A 17269-nucleotide genomic window follows, 5' to 3' on the forward strand; every position below is an offset into this window, starting at 1 on the left:
CGGTGTCCCGGTGTTCCCGGTGCCACCCCGCCGACGCCACCCGGGAACACCAGCCCGCTGTATCACACCGGTACTGCCACCCCAGGTCAGGCGAGGGTTTAGTGTCATCTTTTGCAGGAGTCTAGCGAGCATAACTCACGCAGAGTCCAACGCTGCAGTCCTCTGATAATCATCAACTACCATCATCGTTGCAATTGGTGATAGTCGGTGTGATTAGTAATTATCTTCTGGATCTGTGGCAGGCAGAGGAAGGACTGCATGGGACAAGGGTGCTTAGCAGGATATGTGCCACCCTGGGAGACGGATCTCATGCTTGGGGATGCCTCAGGTAAAAAGAATGGGGAAGGAATTGCATCAGGCAACGGTTTAGGGCCGTAACTGATGGTTATCATACATCGATAAGTAGTAAATAGAATTTAAAGTAGAAGACAGACTTTATATTACACCCTCCTGTCGCCTTACTTGTGCAATCTGTTGCTTTGCTTGTGAAACCTTTCACTCCTTGAAATACAATCTGCACATTTTAAAACTGAACATCAAATAGGAACAAGTTATTTTATCTTAGCAATCACGGTTGTGTAACCCATTAATGTAGGCATGGCGTAGGAAGATTCTGTACTCTTCATGCAGACTTAAGGGGACTACTGAAGTCAGATTACACATCAATACATTTTACTGTGTTAATAATGCACTTACTTTTCCTAAATGGTCAACATGTACTGGAGAGAGCAATTTAATTGAAAGTGATTTACCAGCACAATAGTGCTTAACATAGATTGTGTAGTGTAGCAATCTCCCAGGGAGAGGAGAGCTGGGAAGTTGTGTGGTTCTTTATTTGAGTATCTTAAATATCTGCCATGTTCCCTCCCATCAATAAATCCATATCTGCAATGTGCTCTACACAGAGATTCCCTCCATAGCACTGTCCAATAAGACCTGGCTGTATCATCAGGTAGCAGTGGACGAAATTCTACAGACCACAGGTTGTTGATACTTCAGAGAATCCCTTTCTGTGTCCTACCTGGAAAAGTTTTACTGAGTTTCACGAATCCTTCTTAGACAGACATGCATACTTGCAAGTATGCAATCACAAGACTGAGTAAACACTGCTCAGATAGCTCTGCCTGCTTTCATGTCACTCTTCACAGGCAATAATTAACAAAAATAAGGGTTTAAAGCAAATATTTCAATTTTATTTTCTACCGCCTCACACGTAGTCAAACCCAGGTACTCTTAATACCAGCTATGAAAAGACTGAGGTGTCGTTTTTCTCAGTTGGCTAATGAGGAGCCAGTGCTAAAACACACTTCTACCTAGCTGACAAATTTGATGTTCCTTTTAACTTAAATTCTTTGAAGATTTGAAGAGATATATACTCTGTCAACATGTCCAAGTTTAACCTAAAATACCCTCTAAACTATTTCACTAACAATGTAGCATCTGGAGCTTGCAGGCTTGTCTCCAAATCTCAAATTGCAGGAACTGAATAAACATTTTTAAATTTAGAGAGAAAAAGCTATCCCTAATGGGTTAGAGTTTGCTTGTGATACATGGCAATTACAGGAAAAAAACCACCAAAAAACAGTGAATCGATTCAAGTACTGCAAATAATTAGCACAGCTGATGAAGAAATGATAGACAATTTCTAAAATATAAAGTCAATGTACCATTTTACCGTAACTTCCTCGTGGTTTTTCTGCATAGACCCTAATTCTCCTTCTAGAGATACTCTTTTATTTATTCTTGGACACCATAGCAATGAAATCAGTAATTATCCAGCTATTTTTGTGTATATTGCACATCTACCTCCTGTCCTTGCTCCATCCAGTGGATGTTTTCTCTCCATCTCTCTCATCTCTTGCCTGCTTCTCTCTGGTGTCCATGAGTCCTTTTTTCCCTGAGTGCTTGGGCAGTCAGTCACCCCTGAATCTGCTGCCTCCACTTTGTTATTTTTCTCTTTCCCCTCTAGCCTTTTCCTTTGCAGGACAGCATGAAGGTTTTTTTAGGTCATACTAGCTCCTGGCTGTAGCAAGACCATGCCAAAAGCAATAGCAGCAGAAGGCACAGAGGAGTGGTGCTAAAAGGCCACCTGTCCCTGCTTTCTGCTTCATCTCCGAGCAAGCTTTGTCACTTTTGTCGATTAAAAGCATAACATGGAAAGGTCAGTTGAGAAAAACATTACTGAGTATCTCATGACAAAAATGCTACACACACACACACATATATAATTATATATATATATATATAAAAATAAAAATATATACATATAGTGTACCTCTAGCAGTTCTGACCTTAAAAGATACCTTAGCTTGCAAGTCTTTCTGGAAAGACAGTGGGGAAAAAGACAAGCTACTCTGTCATGAAAAAAATCCTGGAGGCTATCAGTGCAGCTGGTACTGATCACATTGTAGCAAGATGAGGGAACATAGGGACCAATTGTGATGTTTAGATGAGACACACTGTGGAATACAGCTTAAATGACACAGTTCCACAGTCCAAACGGATCTATACCCATTGTTAGGAGCCAGAATTAAAGGTGGCATTCATCTTGTATTTCAGCTTTAACATAACATTACTTCCAGAGATGCTTTCAGATTTATCTGGTCATGCCTTGAGAGATAATGTCATTATCACTTGGTCAAAAATACTGCAATGTCTTTCACACAGAGGAGTATTTTTATAGGAATATTAGCATCAATAAGCTCTGCAATGTGTACAGTCCGGAAGAGCAGTTACACATTTTATTGATCTCTGTATCTGTCAAAAGCTAACACTGCAAAATTCCAACACATACATGCATATATAAATGCACATATATATCTATAGATGCATATATAAATATATTTATGCATATATGTGCATTTGGATTTTAAATGTGTATGTGTATATACATATATATATATATATATAAATATGTATATATATCTACACACACTTGTTTTAACATCAGTTTTATTTGGTTCCTCCCTCATATTCACACCATCTTTCTGCCACTTCTCTATGACAACAAAAAAATCACTGATGAACTATGAAAGCTGACAACGAGAGTCCTTAACTAACTCTGAACAATTTGGCACAGCTTCAGGCCCTTCAGAATGGCAAGGTCAGCCTTCCCTCCCTGCTTATTATTCTTAGCTGGCTGGGTAATTCCTGACCAAACAATTTCACTGGCCAAGTGACTCCAACTGACCATCCTTCCAGACATATTCTTTCTAGAAGCTCCTTCAGAAATGTCTGACATTGCCTTCTGATTCCAGCTGGGTCCTACACTCCTAGTACACAGCAAATGCAGCACATGCTAGTGGGAGCTGCTAACTCATAGACTTATTCAATGGAACTGCTATTTTAAGATGCACAACTTGATACAGCTCCAGTATTCAGATTGATTTATCCACTGAATTTGTTCACTCTTTATGCTAAGGAGGCTCATAACCATACACTCAATGCAACAAGGGCAAACAAAACACAGGCAAACCTTGCAGTAAAGAAGAGAGAAGTGAAAGCAATGTAAGATCCTTGTGCTGTGAACCTATGAGTGCATCTGACTGTTGTCTGCTATCACATGAGGAAAGAAATGTAAGATGTCTATTTTACACTGACAAATGCACTTATACTTACTAATGAAAAAGAGGCTGCTTTCCTATGGCAGAGAAGTGGGTTATAAAAATATAATAGTCACAGTAAAGCATGTACCTCCTTCAGTATGGACTGATGGACCAACTCACCCCTCTTGACCTTTCCTCCTCTAACCCTCTGTCCACTTCTGCAGCAATGCCTTGTCACCACAGGGGTCCTTCTCAGAAAGGCAGGGTGTTGCCTTTGGCAGTGGAAGGCAGGACTGGCAGGCAGGACTGGCAAGCAGCCAGAGCACAAGCTGCCTGCTGAACTGCAAACACCAGCAGATGAATCACAGGTACCTTGCTGTGGCAACACAAATACCAGGTCAGGCAGCACAGGCAGCACAAGACAATATGCCTCATGCTGGTTTTGGCTGGGGTAGAGTTAATTTTCTTCACAGTGGCTGCTGTGAGGCTGTGTTTTAGATTTGTGCTGAACACATGGTTGATAATACAGGAAGGTTTTGTTATTGCTGATCCAGGCTCACACAGAGATGAGATCTTTTCTGCTTTTCCTACTGCCATGCTGGCCAGGAAGTTTGGGGTTCATGGGAGGTTGGGAGGAGACACAGCCAGGACAGGTGACCCAAACTGACCAGAGGGACATTCCAGACCATCTGACATCATGCTCAGGGTATAAACTGGAGGCAAGAAGGAGAAAGAGGGAGATATTTGGAGTGATGGTGTTTGTGTTTCCAAGTCACTGCTGTGTGTGATGGGGTCCTGCTCTCTTGGAGATGGCTGAACACCACCTGCCCATGGAAAGCATTGAATTAATCCCTTGTTTTGCTTTGCTTGTGTGAAGCTTTTGCTTTTTCTATCAATCTGACTTTATCTCAACCTACAAGTTTTTCAAGCCTTTACATTTCCCATTCTCTCCCTGGTCCCACTGGTGGGGGAGTGGGTGACCAGCTGCCTGGGGCTTTGCTACTGGCTGGGGTAAACCACAGCCCACCAAAAATCTATTAAACAATCTATTAAACATTTGTACTTTGTGCCTCTTGAAGTTAGTCAACTTTTTTGTGGTGATGGGATAATTTCAGTTGAAAAGCAAAGTTTTCCTAGTAATGCATCGTCCTTTTTGGTTTATCAGGTAAGCAGTTCAACTATTTCTTAACCAACATGAAAAAAACATGATGTTCCTCTCTCTATTGATGTTCATTTATCTTTTCCTGTTCCACCTTGTTTATTTGATTCCCTATTTTTTGCTACTGCAAGCTATACAACAGACTTATAAAACGAGAAGGGGATATCCAGAAACCACAAAACACCTAATTTGCAGATTTTTACAAGAAACAAACTTACTACTTGTGCAGTACTAAGTGTGAGTACATGGAGTTTTGGAGGCATCTCTCACCTACATGCTGGGCCCAACAGTCTCCTGCAGCAGGAGCTCCATTGCTGGGAGCAGGGGACCCTTCACAGCTAACATTAGTGGGCGATGACCCAACAGCTGTGGAAAGAGTGATGATGTACTTCTTCATCAAAGCATTTCATTTCATGGGACATCCAGATTCTCACACTTAGGATAGGATCTGTAGAGCAGAAGGGACTTTTCCTGGCCTGGAGAAGGTGGTCCTCTAGCAAACCCTGTCTTCAAGGAGAAACACTGACTCAGTGAGGGGCAGAACCCAAGGTATAAGCTCACTCTCTTTTTCCAGTTTCCAAGTACATGCCTGGCACTGCTACCGAGCTTTACTTTGCAGATTCCCACATAGTTTCTGAGGTTAAATGGGGCTATAAAACAGCTGAGGCCATTTTATTTACTCCATGAGGAATAACACCTTCCAAGTGGTATCAGTGACAAATTCAAACAACTGAAATAGTGGCCAGTAGAGTTGGGGGAAAAGTGTAAACCAAACCAGAGGTATTTTCAGACTTGATTCACCTCCACCTCCTGGCTGTTTTTGGAGACTCCCTGGCTACCTCTTCATCATGGTGTTAGTAGAGTCCTGGAATTGGAGCTGCAGCATCTCTGAGATGGGGACAGTGCAGGGCAAACACTGTCTTACCTTGTTACAGACCTGCCTAGTTCAAAAGAGACTTTTGGATTAGACATACAAGAAGACAAGCTGCCCATACCAACCCACTTGCAAACAGCTGTTAGGGAGCAGCAGATGTCTTCATGGCCCAAGATCTGCACTATCTCCATGTGGGCTCTGTCTGGAGGCAGCCAAAGGCCCTGGAGATGCAGAGAGACATGCTCAGAATTCTCACAATTCTCATCACCATGGGAAGAATGAAAGAAGAATTATTTAAAATAACCTCTTGGCCATTTCCATTTCCTTTGCCTTCTTTCAAGCTTTACTGTAAGGTGAGGCAACCCTTTGTCATATGACACCCAGGCATTCAGTAACACTGTGTTTCCACTATAGACTGCTAATTTAGGTTTTACTCCTTTAGATGCTTCTGTCCTTCTCAGTAATGAGAAGAGAAAGAAGAGCCATGAGGAATATTTTTATATTCCATTAGTTAATCTATTTTCTGTGTCATAGCAGTTAGTTAAGCAAAAGCAGATTAAAATATTAAGGATATTTACTCATCTCTAACACATCCTCAGTGTAACTATATATGTTGTTTGTACTGAAGCTGAGATGGCATAAGGGACCAGTGTCCCTGTTGGGTATATGTGTGGAAAATATCATTTCAGTTATGTTTATTTTAATTTCAGTAGAATTTGTCCCATAAGAAACATCTGTTTCTTATTTCAGATATGTATTTTTTCCAAATGTTGAAAAAGGGATTTCCAAAGCAAGACACTGAGAAGCTTAAAATCCTGTCCAAGTAGCACCATCTAGTGTAAATATGCTGCTTTTGCAGAAAGGATTTCATGATACAGTATGGTTGTTTTTTGCTAAAGAACTGATATAGAAAGTGAAAAAAACTACCATGAACTCACAGAAAAGCCATTTCATATTCTTATTATATCCTTTCCCTATTTCCCTATTTAGCAAAGCTTACATATAATTTGAAGCACCTATTTTGGTTTAAAAACCTTTCAGGTGATTTTGTGGGTAACATTCTTGGCCTTCCTTGTAAATAATTTATTTTATGTGCATCCTGTAGCTTCATTTATTTATTTAAAATATGAGAACAAGATGGCAGAAAATTATTGCCTGTTAAGCTTGCAGCCTACTGTGTCTTTAAAAAAAAAACAACCTAGAGCTGATAGAACTATTTTTTTGTTAGTGAAAAATGGTTTCTCAACAAGAATGTCCTAATTTTTCCATGGTTCAGAAAAATATTTCAAAAACATAAAATGCAATACAATTTGGTTAGTAAAATTGCTGATGTGGTTACTCCATTTGCACTATGTTGCAGTTGCAAGCAAGTCTCAGTACTGAGAGTAATATCCTGGTCTAAATTAACACAACAGCACATAAGTACTCTCATGCCCTTTGCTTAATTTGAGAATTTTTATGTCAGCAAATGGATAAATAAATAAAGGGGGTATTTTACCCTGAGACACAAAAGAAGGAAGTCTAATTCTCCTTCTCCTGTGTAAATCAATTAGGAGACCTAAATGAAAAACCCTGAGAAACTTTCTGTGATTTAGTGATACAAATGCAATATTATACTGACTGAAGACAATAAATCTTTTGAGAGTGAATGAAACGCAAATATTTCTTAATTCCCACAGACTTGTAAAAAAGCAGAGTGCAACCACCCAGAGACCGTTTTCTGAAACTGAGTCCACTTGACAACTGGTTTTTTTGTTGTAAATAAATTATGATTTTTTTTCTCATTCCTTGTTTCACTACTTTTCCATTTTAATGTATCTTTTCTTTTCCTGTGTTTCTTTGTTATCCTCCCTTGTTGCCTGCCATTTTTCACTCATCTTGTTTTAATTATTTCTTCCCATAATCATAAATCATTGAAGTTGGAAGAAGACTTCTAAGATCATAGCGTCCAGCCATAAACCTATAATGTTTTTGCATTTCCCTCCAGCTTTGATTTCTGTGAGATTTTTTCCTTCAGTTGCTCCTCACAAGAGAGCTTCTGGAATATTTTCCCTCAGCAAGCATCCACTTTAAGGATTTTCCCCCCAAGTACACTTGTCAAGGCAGAGTAATGAATTTACTTTTGGTAACAGAAAACAAAGTCCCAGGTAAAAGCAACGCTGCAATGGTTATGGAGTCTCACATTGTTTTAGTCTGGGTGAGCTGGGGATGAATTTCCTATTTGGACTAGTAGGAGAGAGACTTGTGCTCTGAGCATTGCTAATTTAAATCCATGTCACACATTGGGTTACTCATGAAACCTGTCTTATTCCTGACATAAATATATTCCTTTACTGGATAATGCCAGCCTAAATTGCCTTTGTGATGATCATAGGAGCTGACAAAAGCAGTATAATCACCTTTGGCTTGGCTTAGAGAACATACTCTAAATGCTGCCTATCAAAATGTTTTTGATTATGTAATGTTTGTAATAAAAAAATACAGATTAATCCAAACTGCAGTGTTATACCACACTATGGATCTGCCCTTCTATTCACCGTTTGGAGGTGAAATTGCCTATTTCCAGGCCAGCTCTCTGGCAAACTAGGATATTCAAGAGGATCTGAGGGCAGAGTTTGCTCTTCATTTCAGAACCACTAAAACAATGAATATTATATTCTTACTGCTCTTTTGTAGTGCAGGATTCCCTTATTACAGGGAATAATGAGGAAATAAGGGGGCCTGTAAAGAGAGGAATTTCTTACAGCATTAGTTCAACTTAGACATCTCTGAGACACTGAGTCAGACCTGCACCATACATGCTCCAGGATCCAGCAGAGGCAAAAAAGAAGGAGGGCTAGGGGAAGGAGATGTCCTCAAGAAGCTCTGCAAGGACTGTCACCTTGTCTCTTCCCCAAGGTTCTTCTTCCCCCTTTGTGTGAAGTCATGGGGAAGAATTAATTCTAATTGCGACTATAGCCCAGAAATTGTGATGCACACCACCATGTACTAGGCCATTCTCCTCTCTGTGGATTCCCATGCAATCCTACTACTAGGTGGGAAATGGCTTTCAGAATGATGACAGCTCTCCAGCTGATTAGTGGAAGAGTAGATTTTTTCTGGTAAAAAACACCTTTTGAAAGGAAATCTACACTACAACGAATACTACACTACTGTATTCTAATTGCCATGCTACAAATTGAATCTGCTTGCAAGTGCAAGGTAGGTGAGCATTAACTTTTGAGTTATTAAACAATGAATAAAAGTTAATTACAAGATTAAAAGTAATAATTTTCTCTAATTGGCAGGATTTTTCTGTGCATCAAAGAAGCACCTTGCTCATCTTTCCTTTGGAATCAGAATTATGTACTCAGTTTTTCAGCAGAAAGTTTTAGGAAATATTATCTGACAATTACAGAATGGAACTACAGAGTAGACTACAATGGGATCAGCATTTTCAATGTCAATATTTTGCATTTCTGATTGTATTGGTATTGTAAGAAAGCCAAAGATAAAAACACTTTGGCAAGTGTTCTCCTTACTAGTTAAAAAGTGCTCCACTCTTATTAAAGTGCAAGTGCAAACATCTATAGGCTTCTGAAATTAAAATACACTCCCAAAAACAGTCAATGTGCTTTAAAACATTTTGAAAGAAAACTTGGGAAAGTAAAAATGTTCTTCTTGCCATGTCAAAAGAAAAATGACTGGCTCCAGTGCATAAGTTCTCAACTCCCATGAAAACTGCAAGCCAGCAAAAACCGTTCTCCAAGTGCTTTGTATTGTGTTATTTATTATTACAGAGAGAATTTCTTTTCATTAGCCTATGACTGGCAAGAAGACATCTTAAACCACATCATGTGAGGGGAGGAGACAGTGAAGGGTGTGATTCATAATTTTTGAATGCAAAAGTCTGGCATAAAATATAAAGCTGTTGAACAGGCAGAGCTGGCTCATTGTTCTGCTGTTTTCACATGGCATTTCTTTCTTTCCCTCTCTTTTTCTTTATGCCTTGGCACTGTGAAAGATCAGTTAATTTTTTTCTCCTGTAATTTGCTGTAGAACAGTTTTACTTGTTTATTATGAAAAATATAACTTCAACTGAAAATTCCATTGCTAAGCACTGTGCCCCCACCACTATGCAGACAATAGGCCTCACTTTTATAGCACAGTTCCTGAAAAGGATTGACTTTCTTTGGCTCCTTAGAGTGATAAAAGGATAAGATATATTTACTATCCACTAGTTCCTGGAAGACAGACATAATTCCCAGACAAGACAAGAAACTAAGTATTCTATTTACTTCTAGCAGGACCTTGATGTAGAAATTATTGGCTCTGTAGAGAGCAAAAGGGAGGACATTTGTCACATATACTGCATTGATTTAAGCTGTTATACACTCCCAGGAATCTCCATTTAATTTTTTAGAGTACGCTGCATAGAAATACATTTTACAAGAAATTTATTGCACAGATTAAGAATAACTATTTTCCTCTTTTTAATAATAGTAATTAGCATATGACAGCATTAAATAAATAGTATTATTTACACACCCTAAGGTACACTAACAGTGCAGCCACACCCGTTCTGTTGGCCCCCAGGCTGAGCACCATGTGCTATGCTGTGTCATTTGAAAGACATCAGAAATGCATGGAGCCACATTTGGAAATTCACCAAGGACAGATGGAGCTTCACTGTATATATGTCACAGACCCACATGTAAAGCAGAAAGCATGTTTAGATTGCTGTAATACTGTATAGTAATAGTATAAAGGGTTCGAATTGTGCATGACTTTTGCATCCTTTGGGGTGGCAGGAGAAATGCCACCATGAATTAATGGTAATTCTCTCTATTTTCTGTCAATGACTTTGAGCTCCATATTGCCTATTTTGTCTTCTGGTGCTTTCCTGCATTGACTCTCTACTGCTCCATTAAAGGAATGTTTCTGTTGTTTACCAGTGATAGCTAAACCTAGTTTCTCTTGAAGGAAATAAAGCCTGCTCTTTCTTACCACTGAACAGGCTGGTTCATAGATTATGAATGAGTGACAAATCCCATCTGGTAAGTCCTAATTTTCTGCCTGGTGTGTGAGCAAGTTCTGATGCTAGATCTCAGACTGCTCCAACCCATGTCTATCTGAGAACAATGCAGAGAAGCTTGTTTGCCAGTGTCCAATCTGAAGATATCTTCAGAAAAGTATTATTTGATACTGTATTTTTAGATTCTGCTGCACACTGATACTGTGCTGTTTGCAAATAAGACACTGGGAAGATTTTTTAATGAGGGACAATTAGAAAAGTGTTGGTTTGTTTAGCAAGGCAAAATAAAGCCTGAAAGAAAAGACTACTGCCTATAAATAATCAAAGAGGCAAGAAGCACAGCAATAGTGAAGAAAGGCATTCATGCAAAGTAATTAACACTATTTGCATAGGAGCAAAAAGGGCCAGAATGTATGGATAGACTGGAAATTTGACAAGGTTTATTTATTTGGGCAGGCAGCCTATAGCAGCCTCCCAATGGGAATGGCAGATATGAAAAAAACAAGCTGTATTTGTGACTATGCTGAAGACGTACTTGAAGGGCATTTGGAGTGGTTCATGGATAACAAGGAGTGAACCTCAGCAAGCAGTGGGTCCCTGCTAATTCCACATTCACTGAGAAAGGTGTGCCAGTGAAATGGTGCAGGGGACAGCTGTAGGAAGTGGTGGGTGAGGTTTCACGGGACCCACAGGCTGTAGCACAAGGAGAAGCTCAAGAATCGTGAAAGGGATCTGCAAGTTTCACAGCTACACTGGGGTAAGTACCTCTGCATTTACTATGTCACACAAAAATCATGTTTTCTGCTGACATCACCATGACAATGCCAGGCGAAAAATCTTCCAGTGAAAAAGGTACAAGGCACATTCCTAACGAGCAGCTGCAGCAAGATGTGTGATTAACTAGGCACTATTGCTCTACTTCCCTGTAAAGGAGTTAAAAGCGTCTTAATTCGAAGAGGGGCTGTCAGCGTGGAGGAGCAGAAAGTGAGGACGTGAGCTCAATAGTCTTTAAGCTGTGCCAGGGGAGGTTTAGGTTAGATATTAGGATGAATTTCTTCACAGAAGGAGTGATTAGCCATTGGAATGTGCTGCCCGGGAGGTGGCTGAAGCCCCATCCCTGGAGGTGTTGAGGACTGGCCGTGGCGCTCAGTGCCATGGTCTGGCTGGCGGTGTGGTGTTCAGTCAGCTTGGACTCCATGATCTCACAGCTCTTTGCCAAACAAATTCTGTGACAGGGCAGCCATGGCTGGACGGACTCCGGACACGGAACACACTGAAGCCTTAGGCGGCTGGGCCGCAGACAGGGCCAGCCAAGAACCCGGTGCCGCAGATGACCAATCCAGCGGCGATTCCACGGCCGGGAACGCGCATCCGCTCTCCCGGCGCTCCGCCGGACCCCTCAGCTCCCCCGGGCGGGCGCGCGCGCAGCCGCCTGCTGCCGGATTGGGCGGCGCTCCTGTCAATCAGCGCCCGCGTGCGGGCACCGCCCCCTCTTCCCGTCGTGCCTGCGCGCGGCGGGCGCTGAAATTCAAATCCCGGGAGCGGTTGGGGCGGAGGTTTGGCTGGTCGCGGCGGCTTTGGTGAGCGAACCTTGCGTGGGCACCGGCACAGCCATGGACCCCTTCACCGAGGTGAGGACACGACCCGGCTCGGCCCCCCGCCTCCTCGGCTGGTGGGGCGGCGGGTTGTCAGTGTCGGGGACCGCGGGGTCACAGGGCAGGGAAAGGGCCGGTTGGGGTCTGAAGGGAGGGGAGCCGCTCCTTGTGCCGCGCTCTCGGGGCGGGATAGTTGCTCCTGGCTGAGCCCTGTCAGCCACCCTCGTTCCCTCTCGCAGCGGGGTTTGCGGGCTTGCAGCGACCCTTTCTCTGCGGCGGGGAGCCCCTTGCTGCCTCGGCCCGCCTTGCTCCTGCCGGTGCCTCCGCTCCTGGAGCCGCCCGGGCTGTGTCAGATCCTGCCGGGAGAGGAGAGAGCACGCACGGGTGATTGGCACAAGGGTTTGCGGAGGAGAGGCCCTTCCCAAGCCGGGCGCTTGCCTTTCATGCGTGCCGGGCAGATAAGATTTCCAGCGGGGAGGGAAGGGACCCTGGGAGCAGACGGGAGCGCAGTCGATGCTCTGTGCCTGCCTTGCCTAAAGGTCGGATCATAAATCTGCCCAGAGCCGAGACCGTCTGATAAAAAATGCATTTGGCGTTTTTATATTTTATGAAAAACGCAAAGTGCATTTGGCACTCTTGCCTCCTGTGATTGGTCACTTTCTTTGGCAGGCACAGTTCCTCTTTCTGTTTTTCTTTTTTTTTAAACTAGCTGTGTGTGTGGTTAAGATTTACACAGGCGAAATTGTAAAACGAGGAACTGGCCACGTTGAGTCTGTACGAAGATGCTATGCTGTACTCTGATTTCATGTCAGAGGTATAGTTTTAAAGCTGTCTCGTGACTGCTTTGAGAAATGCCATAGTAAAAAGGGTCTTCAGTCCACAGCCTGTGTAAATAAAACCTGAACTACTTGAAAACAACCTCAAATCATATGCATTGGTGTAATACTCTCTCCTCTCCTTGTAAACAATCTGTTTAGCAAACTGACATTCTTTATCTCTTTTAAGTGCCTGGAAAAGGTGACTTCAGAGATCTGATTTAAAAAAAAATGAACATAAGGTGTTGATCTGAACAGATTTACTAAATGTGTTATGCCATGGCAGTTCTACCCTACCCCCATGTAAAGTCTTGCTAAATGTAAACACCTAAACCCTCTTTCCTTAATTGGTAGTGAGTGACATGATCCAGCTCGCCTTAAATAAACTTCAAGTCCGGACTACTGAATCGAGTTTAAAATGGTTTTGCATCCTGGGAGATATTCCAACCGGTACACACCCTTCTTGACTTTGAAATACTTTGAAAATGACCAACTGTGAGGCCACTCCCCAGAGTAAACTTCATTCATGTGTTAGCCAGTATTGCAGAGTGCATAAGAAATCACCTTATCAAGAACATTTCTGCTGTGGAGGACATTCCATTGTTGTGTAAAGTTCTGACCAATAGTAGTGTCCAAGTATTGAAGTTTAGTAACTTTCCCCGAAGTTCTGTGAAAAGAAAGCCTTTTACCACTGATTTTTATGTTCTGTGTTTTGTGTTGCTATTTTTTTTTTTTCTTTTAATATAACCTTCCATTAGTTTAACTGTTTTCAGATAATATCTGTCTACAAGTTTCCATGCTCTGTTACTTGCAGTGACTTGGTGAAGCATTATAACTGTTGATTATGTAAAACAGCATAATTCGGGCTGTAGTTGGCCAAATCATACTGTGTAATTCAGTGTATGCTGATCCCTTTACAGTATCAATTTTTGTCTCTTTGTCAGTGAATTTAAGCTCAAATAAATCTTGCTGTAGTCAGTGGAATGCTTTCAAATCAGTTCTCAAATAATATTTCTTTTGGCTAATCTTGCAAAAAAAAAAGCTAATAACCTTCTGAATCTCAACCAAATTTTTAATACAGATTGCACAGTGGAAATGGTACAGTGGGTACTTTTTCAAGATCACAATGAACATGCTATTTGTGACTTTGTGGCTGATTTTGTAACTCACCCTTCTTGCAAAAAAGGTTTTGTTTTTGTTACTACAGAATGTTAGAAGTAGTCTAGGTTATTTTGTACTTTGCAGTAGTTTTTACCATTCATAGAGGCAAGTATGGTTTCCTAGCATGGACGATGAGCAAAGAGAAATAAGGAATGCATTTGTTTGGTGAAAATTTGCAAATGTGAGGTTTGAAGTTAACTATTCCTTCAATTGCTCCCTTTGCTCTATTCTGCTAGTAAAGCAGTGTAGTTAGAGGAAATTCTTGTAATCATATATGGGCCTGAGTATTTTCTCTAATATGTACTTTAAAACATACATTTGAAAAACTGAGGTTGTCCATTAACATTTGAAGTGGGAGGGTTTTTTTCTGAATTTTAGAAAGTGCTTTTGTGACACAGTGATCCTCTGACTTTGACTTAGGAGCTCAGATTCCTTGATGTGGTAAAATAGATAATGGTCTCAGGCACATTGTGTAATTTTGGCTGTTCTGTGCAGGGTCAGGAGTTGGACTTCTAGGGGGTCTCTTCCATCTCAGTTTATTCTAGGATTTTAGACCTCTATGATACTCTGAAACTTTGTCATCAGACAAAGAGAATGTACTTGTAGAAAATATTGTGCTGAAGAACTTGGAAAGTTAGCCTCAAGTTGTGGAGTGTGGCTTACTCATCGTGTGTAGCAGCACCGTTGGAATTATGGCAGTTGAATGGAAAATTTGAGATGCCAGAAGCCAATAGGAGCTGGAGCTGAACAACAGAGGCGTGCATTCTTGGGAAGTGACATCTCATTTGTAACAAGTGAAACTATTTTGCTCAACTAACAAAACAGAAAGGAATGTGACTCCATTTGAATAGAACTGTAGGACAGTACAAGAACTCTTGTAAGACATGTTCCACTTTTTGCAAGAAGAACTGTTAATTTAAACTGCCTTTAGGATTTTTTTAATGTGGGTGTTACGTGTGCTTTGTAGCTCTGCATTTTGGAAATAAGGAATATTGACCTGTGGACACAGCTAGCATGGAACCTGTGTTGAAGGCATTCATGGCATTTAATGCATTTTGTTTTGGGGATTTTTTTTTTTTCCAAATTCCTACTCTTCTGTGAAAGTTAGCAAAGCTGAGATTTGCTTTCACAAAAAAACTGTTGAGATTGCCATTCTATTTGTCCTGTGTTGCCCTACAATGGAACATTGTTTAAGACTTCAGCCTTAGACAGTTAAAAATGTGAAATGTGTATTTAATTGCTGTGCCACAGGACAGATAATGGCTGGCACAGTTCTCACAATAATTTATGTGCCACCAAACAAGTGCAGTTTATATGCTTCCCTTGAAAGGCCATTAGTTCAATTGCACAATTTTGTGTCTCAACCTTAAAGCTTAGATCAAAAGAGTCATTAAGTATCCTTTAGGTTTGATCAAACTGGGTGATAATGACTTACAAATGCTACATTTAAAACAAATTGCAACCTATTTTAAACTTGAGTACTGTAAGGAATCACTTTGTAATAGTGTGGAACATTGACTAAAACAACTATTTCATATGTAACATAACCAGGGTACTCAAATTTCCAGTGGGTAGGGAATGAAAAAGAATGTCGTGTAGCTTAATTGATATCTCTTTGTATGTTTTTCTGTATAGCTATATCTTAATAAACAGGCTATTTACCATAATATAGCTAGGTATAATATCAGTCTATTCTTAAAATTTAAGCTTGAGGCAAAGAAATCCAACTTTTGATTTAGAAGGTGTAATAGCAATTTTTCTTTTTAATATTGACAGCCACACTTTTATTTGTTGAACTTTTTTACGAGGTCTTGACAATCCCTTCAATGTGGTTTATTTTGTTAGAGGGTTAGTGCTTGTCAGGTAACTTGACCAGATGCTTTAGCAATGTGTCAGAAAATCCTGCTAGCAATACATGACAGATCAAGACTGACATGTGGTGATTCAGAATAAAAAAAAAAAAATTACTTTTGAACGTTTCTGATGGCTTTGTGGTCCATAGGAGCCCCTGTTCTTTAATTTTGCCATTGCTTGTGTCTTTACCCTGATTCTCTTTCAGAGCCAACCTAGTTAGGGACAATAGTTGATTTAATGACTGAAATTTGGAACCTGCTGGCTATTTATGCTAAACAGAATTCCAACATCTTTTGCTCTGAGCTGTTACCAGTTAACACACTGCAATGTCTGGTAACACATGCCTTATTGACCACTCAGAAACTCCTCGAAAGAACGCGCGCCAGGCGAGAGAATCTGCAGAGGAAAATGGCAGAGCGGCCCAAGGCGGGGGTGAGACCCACAATGCAGACCAAGAGGGCCAGAGAGCCTTTGGCAGAAACTGGTAACCAGGCACCTCTTCCCAGTGACGAAGGTATTTTGCAGCATGTTAAATAAAGATTGTTTTGATCCCAGTCACATCTTTTTTCCAAAGGGAAAGTGAAAACATTGTGCATTTATCCTAAATTAAACAGTGATGGATGCAGTGATCTGGCCACTAGTACTAGCTCGTGTTTAGCTGGACCTGAGAGCAGATGTGCCAGGTCATTAATAAGCTATTTGGAAATAATTATGTAATGCCAAAGAAAGTGCCTCGTGCTTGGTAGATTTGGGAGAGGCATTTTTATGGGAAGCATATCAGGGTATTCATAAATCGTAACTTTATTTGCACTACAATTTTGTGTTGTTGGAAAACATTTTGAATTGTTTGAATACTAATTTGCTTGAATACTCTGACATATCCAGTAAAACCAGATACAAAGCCATCACCATCAAAAAGGCTCTGCCCTAATGATACCGAGACTCAAGCATCTACTTCAGAGAACGTCCAGCCAGTTCCTTCAAGTTCCAGAAGCCATGTTTCTCCTCAGATGACTTCAGAATCACACGAAACTGCTTCTAACAGAGCTTCATTGCTTCAGCCTCTTGAGAAAGTAAAACCAAACACCACATCGGAAACTCCTGCAGCCCTTTCAGTCAAAACACGTATGCAGAAGTTGGCAGAACAGCGGCGCTGCTGGGATAGTGAGGGTATGTTTCACTTGCTAAGCACCATTGGTGTCTCTCAGTGTTTGCATTGGTAATTATGATGGCTAGAAAAGCATAGTTTTGT

General features: G+C 41.0%; 1 protein-coding gene across 1 annotated transcript in view; it reads left to right on the forward strand.

Moving 5' to 3' along the window:
* Positions 1 to 12153: 12153 nt before the first annotated feature.
* Positions 12154 to 17269, forward strand: part of ANLN (anillin, actin binding protein) — a 29213-nt gene continuing 24097 nt past the window's right edge. Inside the window, exons 1-3 of the mRNA XM_058832276.1 lie at positions 12154 to 12223; positions 16378 to 16531; positions 16903 to 17187. Of these exons, the coding sequence (XP_058688259.1) occupies positions 12206 to 12223; positions 16378 to 16531; positions 16903 to 17187 (457 nt within the window). The 5' untranslated portion in view covers positions 12154 to 12205. The remainder of the gene's footprint in view (positions 12224 to 16377; positions 16532 to 16902; positions 17188 to 17269) is intronic.

Source organism: Poecile atricapillus, chromosome 2 (genome assembly GCF_030490865.1).
Source record: "Poecile atricapillus isolate bPoeAtr1 chromosome 2, bPoeAtr1.hap1, whole genome shotgun sequence".
NCBI lineage: Eukaryota > Metazoa > Chordata > Aves > Passeriformes > Paridae > Poecile > Poecile atricapillus.